Here is a 13,914-nt window from a genome sequence, read left to right as displayed (position 1 = left end):
ACTAAGTAGGTTTGGTGAACTTGGAAACTAGCGTTTCAAAGCAGAACAATCCATCAAAGGAAGGAGCAAAAGACAGTGCATCGCTTTGCGGTTCCTCAGCCAAGGCTTTAGGTTTAGACGATGAACTGCTGCTGCCCACATTCTTATACTTATTCTTGGTCTCATTAATTCCCCTCTTGGCTTCAGAATTCTCGGCATCCTTTGGTTTGGTGCTAATTGCCTTGTAATTAAGCAGAGGCAAACCAAATTCATCATCAAAATAATCAGCACATATGCCTCCAAGAAACCCACCGAAAACAGACATTGTTTCCAAACAGACAGCAACCTTAAGGATTAGGTTTTGAGGAACAAAAGATTATGCATAAGCACAAGGATTGTTTTGGCCTTAATATATAGGCAGAGGGTTTAGGATTTTAATATTCCTAGTGAATTTAGAAAGTGTTTGGTTTGGAAAGGGTTTTGATTTCCTAGTTTAAGCACAACTGCATGCTTTTCCTTCCTAAGCAAGTTAGTAAAAAGTCGTGTTGGAAATTCTTTGCCTTTGCTTTCAAGCAGGACTTTGCTTTTTAGAGGGGTCCAGGATCACATATAGTGCTTCATCTTTTATATCCCTTCCAACCATATTGTCGGTAGATTATCTAGGGATGAAGGGTCACATATTCCATTTTGACCACAACATTATCACAAAGATACACCAAAAATGGGTTGAAGAATCTTGACCAATTTCCTATAATATTGTTTTTTTTTTCTCATTCGACTCATTATTCTCATCAGCAAAGTGTGTTTAAAGAATTTTAACAAATTCATACTTAAGGCGAACACCATTGTAGATATTAGATCGACAAATTCACTATTCTCTATCGTACATAAGATAAACACGATTGTAGCAGTTAGATTGACAAATTTACTGTTCTCTATTGCATATAATCTAACTACAACTCAATGTTTAACAATGCACTTATTTCACATTAAAGAGTTCTGGGGAGGGAAGGTTACCCATCCAGGTACAGAGTAGGCCACTTTGAAGACTATAAAAGCGCTTTTAAGTTGTCAGAAACGATTTGTGAGTATGGTTGAATTGTTTTTGTGTTTGGATTTACTATTAAAAAAGAAAAAGAAAAAGAAAAGGAAAAAGAAAAAAGAGTCAGTCAAATACTCCACAAAACAATGCGTGAGCGGAGAGACTGACCAAAACGGCGTCGAGCTTAAACAAATAGAACCTAACGTAACCTATTAAACCCCCCTCCATCTTCCCTCCACAACTCGCATTCCAACGCTAGCGGGCCCCACCAGCGTTGCATCTTTCCTTATTCCACCAAAGAAAGAACCACTCTAACCTACTCTCCCCCCCACCCAACCTAACCGTGCACCCACCTCAGTTCTCCAATCCCAACCTGCGGGACGCACCTCCAGGCTCATCACCTACCCTTCAAAATCACCACCACACAATCGTAACGGTCCATCTGTTTGACTCGACACGTCAAAACACGCCAGCATGGGGGAGAATCTCGACACGAAGGCGGAATTAAATTTAAAATTAAACCCCGTTAAATGCGGTTTGAGGGAGGCCCGCTACCCGCGTATATATATAACGGCCCACCACGGCGCCAGCCAAAGCCTCTGCAAGCGAAAAATTCAGAGAAGAAGGAAATCGCAAAGTTCGGGTTGAGATCCGGCGAGCCTCGTTCGGGTTTCGCCCATCTGATTTGGAATAGTTAATTCGGAACCCCGAACCAACGGTCTTTCCCTTCTCGTCTCTTCTCTTCTCTTCTCGTTGAGTTCGCAAAATGAAGGCGTCAGGTACACTGGTGGCGTCGGTGGTTGCGGCGTCCACCATGGCTCTTACGACGTCGTCTTCGTCCAACCAGGTATGTACATGAATGCTGCAAATTTTTCATAAATTTTTCTCTCTGAAGATTGAAATTGGTGATTGGATCTGCCCATTTCTCTGCTTCGGTGAACTTCGATTCACGAAAAGTGAGTAAAAATCCCATCTTTAATCTAATCTACATGTTAATTGTGTTTGGTTAGGGGGTTTCTTCTGCGGCGGTGAAGAACGGTGCACAAAACTGTCAAACGGCGTCGGATAAGGAGAAATTCGAGCCGAGATTCGACGGGTTGAGGTTCATTGAGACGTTGGTGACAGCGCATAGATGATTGTTGGCGCGGAGCTCTTAATTAATTGTAAGCCCGTGATTAGAGTTCAATCAGAGACAAATTTCTTTCCTTTTTCTTCTTTCTTCTTCTCCAAAGTTTAAGACTTTTTTTTGGGTGGTTATTGTTAATTGGGTCATTCTCAGTTTGGTGTTTATGTTCTCAATCACGTAATTACCATTTAATCTCGTAATTATAAAGCGAGAAGGTTTCGTCTTTTCCTTAAAAATCTGGTCATAGGAATCTTCGTGATTCCAGTACATGTCACAAGGTCTGGCCTGTGTTTGTATTTCATTGTAAATTGTCGGTAGCAAATTGGTTTGCTTTGCGGACTAAATTATTTGGAATTGTATAAAACACATTTTGCCAGCCTTTTACTCATCATAATCATATGCTAATTAATTCTTAAATTTGCCTAAGAAGAAAGGATTTATCAGTTGTTTTTGGTCAAATCACCCAACGTGTCGGGTTTGCTTGCCTGCCCTGTTTCAATTTTAAATTATTTTTTGCTGTTGCTCAAGACTTGCTTAGCCTATTGTTAATCTTTAACCCAGAAGTCAAAAGAAATGTTCTTCATGTGCAATTGAGAACCCTCTGGTTAAAACTTGTGTACTTTGTTTTTCGTGAAGAATCAGGGAAACAGGGAGACCTCCCAATACCTTGCGTATTCTAAGATGGGTCCTAAAGGAGCGGGCCAGCAATTAGGAAAGATCCCATTGTAATATATTTTTTTTTGGCTTTTGAAAGGAAGCTTCCTTTTTCGTGGGCGATTAAAGTCGGATGACACACCGTGAATTTGAAAATTCATTACTTTCTCAACCCTTCAATTTATTTTATATTTATCCGATGATTAGATGCCACAAAAGTTTGTGTACAAAAATCATGTGGTCCATCCAACTCTATGATGATGCCTTGAAAATTACACATTAAATAACTCCTACAAAGAAAGAGTTAAATTTAAGAATTTCTTTTAACATTAAGAAGAGAAATACGAATCATATTGTCTAACAATATGTGGTGAACACTCTCTCGTACTTTTACAATCTGAAAATGAAAAATACTAGTGACAAGCAACGCTCCACGCATTTGTTTAGGCAGAAAACTTATGGCTTCAAATAGGGGGCAAGCTCTTGGCTGAATGTCATTATAGCAGCAGTACCTTCATTTAGTGGAAAACTGTGGGCCAATGGATGGAGGAGGGAAGACAAAAAGTGCAAATTATGAAGCAGGAACGTTCAATATTTAATTTCCTAGAAGAAGAGGGGTTGAGAAAATAAAAATGAAATGTGAACAACACCATATCATAATCATTTGTTGAAACGCACGTCATAAAAAATCTTGAAAATCATGTTCATGACAGACAGCGCTGCTTCTAGTCCCACGTCGTTTTCTTGCAATTCGCTAGTAGTGTGGTGGGTCGTGTGTTGTGTTGTTTTCTTCCTATTTTCCTAATCAGAAGCTTCTGTTGTAGTTTGCTTCTCTGAAAAAACACAAAATCACAACCACAAATCTAATAAATGGCAAACAAGTCCATTGATCTTTTTTTTAAAGTAAGTACCATGAGGTGTCCGGATCAGCTTGCGTTCACCTTGACTAATTTCCACTCGCGGAACTAAGCCTATCGCTGACCATCAAGTGTTGCAACTGCTAGGACCCGAACTGAAGAGCAAATCTAATCAAACCCCAAAGCCTTATCCAAATGACCGAGCCTAGTAATGTGGGCTTATAACTAAATAAGGCATTAAAGTGATTGGTTGTATATGGATATTGAGTAAGGTCACTCCCTACCCACCATGGGTAGTTAGCAATTAACAAATGCTTAAAAGTCCATTGATCTTTAAAACATTCGTCATTAGGCTACTCGATAGTTTTATATAGTAGAAAAGGATGTGCACTGAAAACAGTAAACACAATAATAATGAAAAATGAGAAAATAATCAAACTGAATACGACATGACGAATGATGATGGAGATAATTGAAGCGGAAAATGGAGATTTGAAAGGTGGAACAGAGTCAATTAACACTTACAACATTTGTAGTCATTAAACCAGTGATTTACCCTATGAACTTGTACCTAAATTTTTAATTTGTCCCATATCATTTGGTTTTAGAAAATTAAGAATATGAACTTTTCTTTTTCATCAATTTCCTTCTGCTCTCTAAATTCTCAATATTTTATTTAATTTTCAGTTAAATCATTTAAAAAAATTATTATTTTTGAAAAAAATTGAAGAAAAAGAGTACCATCCTCCACTCCCACCTTCCCCACCTCCACCTCACCCTTTTGTATTTTTCATCCCCCGAAACCAGCCCACCCCTTCTCCTCCGGGTTTTTCTTCTCCTCCCATTCCCCCATGACCACCACCCTCCACTCCCAGACCCATCCCCCAGCCCCAGACCCATTCCATCCCCAGGCCCTTGCCTCTAGACCCAGACCCATCCCTCCCTTGTGCTCAAAGTGGCTAATAGCTATGAGGTACTTTATTGGAGAATCCCACCTCAGGAAATATCATCTTGGAGCAACATTTGGAGCTTCTGGGCAGCTACACCCTTTGCGACAAATTACGAGAGAGAGAGAGAGAGAGTTTATTTCAATTTTCTGTTTTTTATTTATTATTTATTTTTAAAGTACAAAATGACAACTTTTTCTTCATATTTAACGGTAAATTGGATAAAATGTTGAGGATTTAGACAGTAAAGAGGAAATTGACAAAAAAAAGAAGCTAATATATTTAATTTTCTTAAAAAAAAAAAAAAAAGAAGGCAAATTGAAAATTAGGCATAAATTCAGGAGCAAAACACTATTATACCCACCCTTATCAAAATGCCATGAGTTGATTGAAGCAGTTAAGTTTGTTTAAATTTCCTCCTTACGAGTAAAAAGGGTAAAAGACCAAATCATCCGCACCTCTCAAGATTTCAAATAAAAAATTGGTGAAGGAAACGAGGGTAGGGTCCTCCTCACCCTACTGACTGTCTGACTGACTGACTGAGCATTCATCTTCCTCAGTTGCAATTATGGGCGATCACGATGATAAAGATTGTTGCTTGCTTCAACCACGTCCGTGCATAATTTAATATATAAATGCAACTAGGGAACATTTTTTAAGGTACCGAGAAACGAACGACCGTCCATTTTCAGCAACTACACACTGAATAGAGTCAATAAAATCTCAAGAAAACTACTTCAACCGTGCAGTTTGATTGCCCCACCCACAAAACATCTGGATGTCGTTTTGTACCTTGTCTGCTTCCTATGCAGGAACCCTCGCCATCAAAAGCCCCACCACCACCAAGCCATGGACACGATTACCACTCCAGACGGTGTCGTTTCCGCCACTTGATTGAAGAAAACATCTTCAGATGCTGCTGATGCTCTGTTCCAATGAACAGGAGGTGCAATGAATGGCCTCACGTTTATGGAATATCCCCCAGGGATGCAAAAACCGCACGTGATCATGCTTGAGGTTTGGAAGCCCAACCGCTGCCTTTATGACACGTGTCCCGGCACAATAACGTAGGTGGCAAGTAGTACAAATCTCCACTTCCCCAGTGACCATTTCCATTTTGCACCAATACACACTCTCTCAGCTAGCTGTTTGAGTGAGACTCGGACACTCAGAGAGAGAGAGAGAGAGAGAGAGAGTTACAGGTGCTTTGTCAACTTGAAACTTGGTAAGAAACTTGACCAATACCATTAAACATTAAATATTTTTGCAAATGATTTAAATTTGGTATGATCAGTTCCGAAATTTGCTCTTATCTTGATAAGTTTTAGTACATAAAACCAACGTTCAGATTTTCTCAATTGGTTGTGATTTCATATTTTTAGTACAGAGTAAACGCAAGCGAAACACTTTGGTGTCTGATTTGATAATCATTTCTTTGGGTATATGTTGCTTGAGTGATCTATGATCCTATGAGCCTCAAAGTCTTAAATTTTGATTGATCAGCAATTTTGGCTATCTTTTCTTTGAGTAATCTCTCACCCCTATGAGCCTGAACGTCTTTGATTTTGCATGATCATCTTGTTCTGTATTTTGGTTAATATCTGTGGCTTAGAGGCTCAACTTTTTAAATTTTATTTTTTAGTTTGAGTGATCTCTGTGAGCTTCAGAGTCTACAATTTTGCTTGATCATCTTTTTTGGGTTTCTGTTCTTTGAGTAATCTCTCACCCCTGTGAGTCTGAAAGTCTTTGGTTTTGCTTGATCATCTTGTTCTGTATTTTGGTTAATTTCTGTGGCTTAGAGGCACAACTTTTTAAAATTTATTTTTATGTTTCTAATTTTATAAGATTTGTTTGGTTATGTGTTTCAGAGCAAGGTTATCAGATATGTCGACTTTGGTAGCCTCACACTTTGTATCTAGGACTTTTCATGTAAATGGAGGTTCAGGATCAGAAACCAGAACAAACTTGGGGCAGATGGGCCTCTGGAACCAGCCAATGACTCACAACGGGCTAAGGTCTTTGAGCAAATTGGATATGCTTCGAATCAAAACCCGTCCTAATGCAGTTCCTAGGCAAGCCATGAAGAAAGCTGACAAGACCGAGGGTGATCAGTGCGTGGGGAAGATTGTATGTGGGACAGGCATGAACTTGATCTTTGTGGGGGCTGAAGTCGGTCCATGGAGCAAAACTGGTGGTCTTGGTGATGTTCTTGGAGGCCTCCCACCGGCTCTGGCGGTTTGTGAATTACTTGAGTTTGATCCATGTTTTTCATTTCTCTGGTTTATTTTGACTGATTTTTGTGCCTGATGATTGATTTCTAGGCTAACGGGCACCGTGTTATGACCGTGTCTCCACGCTATGATCAATACAAAGATGCATGGGATACTAATGTACTGGTTGAGGTAAGTCTTGCAGTTAGTATATCCCTCTTGAACTTGAAGAATCTAATGTTGTTTCCGGGCTTCTTTCTTATTTAGCGAGTAATGTATGTTTAGGAAAATGTGCCTCACATGATCAGAAGTTTTGATTATGCAGATGGAAGTCGGTGGTAAAATTGAAACTGTTCGCTTCTTCCATTGCTACAAGCGCGGTGTTGATCGTGTCTTTGTGGATCACCCATTGTTCCTTGAGAGGGTATGAATATTCTCTTCGTTGTCTAAGGCCATATGTTTCTAGATTATTGTATGAATGAGGGTTCAATTAGATCTTTGACTGATGCTTGGCTTTCTGGATATGAAGGTATGGGGCAAAACTGGATCCAAAATCTATGGTCCCAAGACAGGAGAGGATTACAAGGACAACCAACTGCGCTTCAGCTTGTTGTGCCAGGCATGTCATGCTCTTTTCTTTCATTTTCTTTTTCTAACTTGTCTAGAACAATTAATTTTCCTGTTGTGATGACTCATATATGAATAAAGTTGAATTATGAATTAGTCTTTTTTTAAACTTACAGGCTGCTCTGGAGGCTCCAAGGGTTCTTAATTTGAACAGCAACAAATACTTCTCCGGACCATACGGTGTGCATCTCACTGTTTTTCTTTAAAAAAGAGTATGATTTCTTCAAGAAATAGCATATTATTAAGGATGTATCCTTGGCTACCTCATTGCAGGAGAGGATGTTGTATTTGTTGCTAATGATTGGCACACTGCTCTTATTCCCTGCTACTTAAAAACCATCTACAAGCCAAGGGGTCTTTACAAAAATGCCAAGGTAAGGTGCCCTGAGTTTGAAGAGCATTATTTTACATGAAAACTGTAATAACGCTTATCAAATGAATGGCAGGTTGTATTTTGCATCCACAACATAGCTTACCAGGGCAGATTTTCCTTTTCGGACTTCTCACTGCTTGATTTGCCCGACCAACTTAGGGGTTCTTTTGACTTCATTGATGGGTATATATTACACATTTGATGTAGCAACTATATGAAGGGCTCGAAAGTTTACTTCGTGGATTTGGCAAAATTTTCCTCTTTCTGAATGTTTGGTTAAATTTGCAGGTATGACAAGCCTGTGAAGGGAAGGAAAATCAATTGGATGAAGGCTGGAATATTGGAATCAGACAGGGTTGTGACTGTGAGCCCATACTATGCCCAAGAACTTATTTCTGGAGAAGACAAAGGTGTGGAATTAGATAGCATCATCCGTAAGACCGGAATCACTGGTATTATAAATGGCATGGACGTTCAAGAGTGGAACCCAGCCAGAGACAAGTACCTAGATGTCAAATATGATAACACAACTGTAAGTAAATCCTAAGGGTTTTCAATACCTTGACATGGCTGGCAGGAAATTTTTTGTACTGATCAGAATTTTATGTCCAGGTACTGGATGCAAAGCCTCTATTGAAGGAGGCCCTTCAAGCAGAAGTTGGGCTGCCAGTTGATAGGGACATCCCGGTGATAGGCTTCATTGGTAGGCTGGAGGAGCAGAAAGGTTCAGACATTCTAGTAGAAGCCATCTCGAAATTCATTGGAGAGGAAGTACAAATAATAATCCTTGTAAGTATCTGATGAATCAGCTTTCTTTACCCTGTTGCTGTCAGCAGTAGGCATAGAGGTGAGTTTGATGGAAGGATGTTGTTTCTATTAGGGAACTGGCAAGAAGTATCTGGAGACGCAGATCAAACAGCTGGAGATCAAATATCCGGGCAAGGCTGTAGGAGTGGCAAACTTCAATGTGCCATTAGCCCACATGATTATTGGTGGTGCTGATTTTGTGTTGATCCCAAGTAGATTTGAACCATGTGGTCTCATTCAGCTGCATGCTATGCGATATGGAACGGTAAGGAGCTAGATTTGTACATTAATAACAACCAATGTCTTAAACTATCAGTCACTTCCTCTAATTATGCTGAATGCAATATCTTTAGGTGCCTATTGTTGCCTCAACCGGTGGACTTGTTGACACTGTCAAAGAAGGCTTTACAGGATTTCAAATGGGAGCTTTCAACGTCGTAGTAAGTCAATGACTTGCTTTGCATCTGTGACGTCACACAATTGCACTACTTTTTTATATTCCTCTGTTCCACTTATCTTCAAAATAATGAATTATGTGTTTTGGTGGGTTGTTTTAGTGTGATGAAGTTGACCCAGCAGATGTGACTGCAATTGCTACTACTGTCAAGAGAGCTCTTGCGGCATACGGTACTCCTGCGTTAAATGAGATGATCCAGAATTGCATGGCCCAAGATCTTTCGTGGAAGGTTCGTACGATACTCAGTTGCTAAGCAGCTAGTTCTCTCATAAATTTTGAGTTTAATGTTGCTTGGTTTGCAATTAACCGTGTCGGATCGAATGCAGGGACCTTCAAAACAATGGGAAAAGATGCTTTTGAGCCTGGAAGTTGCCGGTGGCGAACCTGGAATTGAAGGGGAAGAGATTGCTCCTCTTGCCAAGGAAAATGTTCCCACTCCCTGAGCATTAAGTTTCTAGTATAATATTAACCTATAAGTAAGCTAACTTCCACCAGTGGTAGCCGCTATTGGTTCTTGACCTCCAGCTCCAAGTGAGAGCCATATGCTTTTGGTGGAAATCTAAGCTTTTCTGTAATCAATTAAGTTTGTGAGGGTGAAAAATGATCTTCGAGTTGTGCATAATTTAGAATCCGACACTTCTTTGCTGTGGTTATGAAGACCTGAAGAACAAGTTTTGCTTTGCTTGCCTAGTCTTGTACTTGTAATACATATTGCAAGTAAACAAAATAAAAATTAGTGTTGCAGAAAAATAAAATAAAGTTTGTTTTCCCCCCTTTCTGTTATGGTTTTCGTAGGGTTTTCTCCCCTCTTTTTTCTTCTCTTTGCTGGTGTGGTGGTTGTCGAAAACGAAAACAAGAAATTGAGCAAAGTCTATAACTCAGACTTCTGAGAAAATGGAAGATTTGAGTTGGCATTTTTGACCTAGAAGGTGAAGGAGATGCTAATAAGAAACCTCGCTATGAAATAACATATAACTAATACAACAAGAATACCATTTTCAACATCATGTACATACCAGACTAGAATAATTGATCAATTTCCAGCAATTATAATGCACAAAAATGTCGGCTAAGATAGCAAGATGGTGACATTTCACCTTGTCTTTACAGCAATGCAGTTCCAAGTTGACAAGGTTTTAATTGGTTAAGAGATTTTATGTATCTTTCAGTCTCTGCAAAATGGAGACGAAGATACTCAAATTAGCTTACGGATCCCCGGAAAAAAACAAAAGGAATATATAACCGAAAACTAGAATAATTATAGTAGCAATAACGATCACCATGAGCGTGCGGTAAAGAGAAAATGATTATACAAAGCAGAAAACCCACAAGATCAAAAGTAACAACAAAAGGCAGCATGGTGGAAGGCAGAATAATAGTAAATTATGGCTCAAGTAATCAATCCAATTGCTCCAAATGATGCTCTAGGTGGGAGTTTTCGTATTTCTTATCATACATATGGACAAAAACAGATAAACCATGAAAATTGATATGCACACAAACACTCCAAAATGATTAGTTTAAATTTATTTGGTATAAGCGATTGGGGATGGTTACACAAATATTTATTGGGTGCTTGAGATCTTGAACACTTGCCCACATTGGTGAAAGTAGAAGAACTTAACCAATTGATACCCGATTGGCTATGATTAGTTCAACTTTAAAATATGCTCAACTTGACAACTTAACATCTAGCTAAAAATTAAATATATCCCTAAGATTAATTAAATGCAACTAATTGTAAAAGTTCATGTTCATGGTTGAGAAAAGACATTTGATTTACGTATCAGTGACAGATGTGTGTGGACTTTAGAGCTAAATTTTCATTTTTGTTGCATTGAATATGAAGCAAGAGTTGAGACATGAGATAAGAGATAAGATATTTGTTCTTGCAGCCAGAAACGGCGAAAGGTTGATTCACACTGCTTTGTTTTTGCTCACCTTTGCTTGGCATGCATGCCACGTATCTGGTGCTCTATGGCAATGGCTCTGCCGTTTTTCTTCAACCATGAGAAAACCAACATAACAGCCCAACAGCTCCTCCTCGTGAAAAAGAAGCGAAAAGAGAAAAGGTCAATAGAAAATAAAGCAAAGTTTGTGAGTGCAGCCTACCCTTCCTCCTTCACAAAAAGTAAAATAATAAAAAGCTCCCAGATTTGAGTGGATTGGGAATGGTGATCATGTGAAGCTTGTCGGACAACAGTCACTGGACCCCACTCAAAACCCATCACCACCGCCAAAGCCAGCACCAATGCATCAATCATAGGATTCAAGTGTGAGGGAAGAATGACAAAATCACTCACACCAAATCACATTTCTTTGTATGACACTGTAAACATAGAGACACTCATTTATTCCCTTTGGTCCCCATTGTAGTTTCTACCCCTAAACCTGCCCTCCGTGCCGTCCCTATAAGCCCTAAATATCTACCCGATACCAACCAAATTCAAAGCTCACATTTTTTATCCTCTCTCTCTCTCTCGCAAACCCATAGCTTTCACAGTTGCGTGCCTACATTGGGCATTTGACCTATAACCCATTGTCCCAGCTCATTTCTGAATTCTGAGAGTGAGGGAGTGAGACTAAGAGCTCTATATACAGTGGTCACTCTCTCTCCTCACTGTTGGCCAATTTGGAGCTGCTGCAGCTTCTACATTTCTGCTTAATTCCCTTTTGCAGTCTCCAAGCTGAGCACTAAGAATGGCGACCAGCACTAGCTTCAGCTACTGCTCTTCACTATTCTTATCAATTCTAATCATTTCAGGCACTGATAGCTAAAACCCTGCTCCTCATCCTCCAATTTAGCTTCAAAGCTTTGATCTTTTTACTCTTTTTGAATTTTGGTTAACTAATTACAGCATTATCTCTGTTTTTGTGTTTTTGTTTTCAAAAGGGTTCGTGTTTGCTGAAATGGTGAATTCAATGGGGATAAACTACGGCCAAATCGCCAACAACTTACCTTCGCCGGACGACGTTGTTCCGTTGGTGAAGTCCATCGGCATCTCCAAGATCAAGCTCTACGACGCCGATCCCAAAGTCCTCAAGGCCTTCGCCAACACCGGCGTCCAGTTCATAGTAGGCCTGGGCAACGAGTACCTCACCAAGGTCCAAGACCCGGCCCAGGCCCAGAACTGGGTCAAGTCCAATGTTCAGGCCCACTTACCCGCCACCAACATCACCTGCATCTTCGTCGGCAACGAGGTCCTCACCTTCAACGACACGTCTTTGAGCAACAATCTCCTCCCCGCCATGCAAAGCGTCCACGCCGCCCTCGTCTCTCTCAATCTCGACAAGCAAGTCACCGTCACCACCGCCCATTCCCTCTCCATTCTCGAGACCTCGTTCCCGCCGTCGGCCGGAGCTTTCCGGCAAGATCTGACCGGCTGCATCACTCCGATCCTCAACTTCCACTCCAAAACAGGCTCGCCGTTCTTGATCAACGCATACCCCTACTTCGCCTACAAGTCAAACCCTAAGCAGGTGCCTCTGGACTACGTCCTCTTCCAGCCCAACTCCGGCTCGCTCGATTCGGGCACCAGTCTCCACTACGACAACATGCTCTTCGCTCAGATCGACGCCGTTTACTCCGCCCTAGCTGCGCTAGGGTTTAAGAAGCTTCCGGTTCACATCTCCGAGACCGGTTGGCCATCAAAGGGCGACGAGGACGAAGCCGGAGCGACGCCGGAGAACGCGAAGAAGTATAACGGGAATCTGATCAAGCTCATCTGCCAGAAGAAGGGCACGCCGCTGAGGCCCGGGTCGGATCTCAACATCTACGTCTTCGCTCTGTTCAATGAGAACATGAAACCCGGCCCGACTTCCGAGAGGAACTTTGGGCTTTTCAAACCCGACGGGTCGCCCGCGTACTCAATCGGGCTGTCGGTGAGCAACAGCTCCTTTGGTAACGGTAACTCGAGTTCGAATTCGGGTTCGGGTTCGGGCGGGTTGGTGAATCCGATTACTCCCTCTCCACCGGGAACTTCCAGTTCTGGCTACTTGGCAATATCGTCCGCAGCGGTCACGGCAAGTCCTTCATTTTTACTGTTTACTGTTTTCCTGTTCTACTGTGTTAAGCAGCTGAGTTTTTAGTGGACCAGATGTCCAACGGATATTGGTCATTCAATGTTGATAAGATTTAGGATGATTTTTTTCCTTGTGAGAGGGTCGTGTCCGTTGGGTTTGATTGGGACAAATTTAATAGGGCATTTCGTGGAAAACGACGTCGACTTGCATGTACATATGCCAGCATACAGTTGCTTAATTTATATGTTTTTTGGTTTAATTTTTGCTATTTTGGGTTGTTTAGTTCTGATTTTTGTTGTGATGGTGCTTTCTTCTTTTATCAGGAGAGATGCCATGTGATTGGTTTGATTCCCATGTTAGTGGTCTTGTTGCTCAGAGCAGTAAGTGCTCAAGCCTTTTAATCAGAAATCAAGATGTGAATGGACGGCGGAAAAGATAGAGGAAAAAAAAAAAAGAAAAAGAAAAACTACTTGAGAATTAAGGGAAAAAAAGGTGAAACTATGTTCCTTTGCTCATCCACTTTTACTGTGAATCACCATCATCATCACACATCATCATCATAGCATTTATGAAATCTAGAATTTTATTCTGTCGATGCATTGTGAATCTCATATGCATCAATAATCACCGTATAAAATTTGATTGTTACATAAAATTCCCAATGAGGCCCCACACCGTGATGCATTTTTTCTTAATGATCCATCAACATGTCTCTGATAAGTTAAAAGGTGTGGGGTTCACTGAGGAAAGTGATGATGGTGGGTGGCCTTTAACTCTTTTTGGTTGGCAGTGGCATCTCAAATGGTACCAAA

The 13,914-nt window shown here is 40.7% G+C and overlaps 2 protein-coding genes and 2 long non-coding RNA genes across 6 annotated transcripts; 3 read left to right on the top strand and 1 right to left on the bottom strand.

Annotated features, from left to right (window-relative positions):
- The first annotated feature begins 1,290 nt into the window (after positions 1–1,290).
- LOC103343929 (uncharacterized) lies at positions 1,291–2,970 on the top strand. Of its 2 annotated transcripts, XR_016122334.1 has the most exons (3): positions 1,572–1,868; positions 2,032–2,184; positions 2,784–2,970. It is a non-coding gene; the product is annotated as an uncharacterized LOC103343929 (long non-coding RNA). The 2 variants fall into 2 exon arrangements; XR_515007.3 differs by lacking the exon at positions 2,784–2,970 and having other exon boundaries at positions 1,291–1,868; positions 2,032–2,383.
- Positions 2,971–5,478: 2,508 nt separating this feature from the next.
- Positions 5,479–9,857, top strand: LOC103344039 (granule-bound starch synthase 1, chloroplastic/amyloplastic-like). Of its 2 annotated transcripts, none has more exons than XM_008247667.2 (14): positions 5,479–5,830; positions 6,474–6,840; positions 6,927–7,007; positions 7,141–7,239; positions 7,345–7,434; positions 7,559–7,622; positions 7,716–7,816; positions 7,889–7,998; positions 8,104–8,347; positions 8,428–8,604; positions 8,696–8,887; positions 8,976–9,062; positions 9,180–9,308; positions 9,406–9,857. In XM_008247667.2, the coding sequence occupies exons 2-14, from the start codon at positions 6,490–6,492 to the stop codon at positions 9,520–9,522; spliced, it is 1,842 nt and encodes a 613-aa protein (XP_008245889.2). In that variant the 5' UTR covers positions 5,479–5,830; positions 6,474–6,489; the 3' UTR covers positions 9,523–9,857. The 2 variants fall into 2 exon arrangements, with proteins under 2 accessions (XP_008245889.2, XP_008245890.2); XM_008247668.2 differs by lacking the exon at positions 5,479–5,830 and adding an exon at positions 5,883–6,132.
- A 161-nt stretch (positions 9,858–10,018) lies between these two features.
- Positions 10,019–11,162, bottom strand: LOC148915293 (uncharacterized). Its single transcript, XR_016122370.1, has 2 exons — positions 11,021–11,162; positions 10,019–10,251 (listed from the first exon to the last, which is right to left on the bottom strand). It is a non-coding gene; the product is annotated as an uncharacterized LOC148915293 (long non-coding RNA).
- Positions 11,163–11,459: 297 nt separating this feature from the next.
- On the top strand, positions 11,460–13,568 carry LOC103344038 (Glycosyl hydrolase superfamily protein). Its single transcript, XM_008247666.3, has 3 exons — positions 11,460–11,843; positions 11,973–13,102; positions 13,426–13,568. The coding sequence occupies exons 1-3, from the start codon at positions 11,780–11,782 to the stop codon at positions 13,501–13,503; spliced, it is 1,272 nt and encodes a 423-aa protein (XP_008245888.2). The 5' UTR covers positions 11,460–11,779; the 3' UTR covers positions 13,504–13,568.
- The last annotated feature ends 346 nt before the right edge of the window (positions 13,569–13,914 follow it).

The sequence above is a fragment of the Prunus mume genome, linkage group LG7 (assembly GCF_029339155.1).
Source record: "Prunus mume cultivar Tortuosa linkage group LG7, ASM2933915v1, whole genome shotgun sequence".
NCBI classification, from domain to species: domain Eukaryota; kingdom Viridiplantae; phylum Streptophyta; class Magnoliopsida; order Rosales; family Rosaceae; genus Prunus; species Prunus mume.
This window is presented reverse-complemented; position numbering and strand designations above follow the sequence as displayed.

Bases quoted from the DNA above. Each gene is read 5' to 3' on its own strand.
- LOC103344039 (XM_008247667.2), top strand. From the start codon at position 6,490: ATGTCGACTTTGGTAGCCTCACACTTTGTATCTAGGACTTTTCATGTA. The intron at 7,240-7,344 runs GTATGAATATTC...CTGGATATGAAG, and splicing joins ACCCATTGTTCCTTGAGAGG to GTATGGGGCAAAACTGGATC. The intron at 7,623-7,715 runs GTGTGCATCTCA...ACCTCATTGCAG, and splicing joins ATACTTCTCCGGACCATACG to GAGAGGATGTTGTATTTGTT.
- LOC103344038 (XM_008247666.3), top strand. From the start codon at position 11,780: ATGGCGACCAGCACTAGCTTCAGCTACTGCTCTTCACTATTCTTATCA. The intron at 11,844-11,972 runs GCACTGATAGCT...TGTTTTCAAAAG, and splicing joins ATCAATTCTAATCATTTCAG to GGTTCGTGTTTGCTGAAATG. The intron at 13,103-13,425 runs GCAAGTCCTTCA...TTCTTTTATCAG, and splicing joins TATCGTCCGCAGCGGTCACG to GAGAGATGCCATGTGATTGG.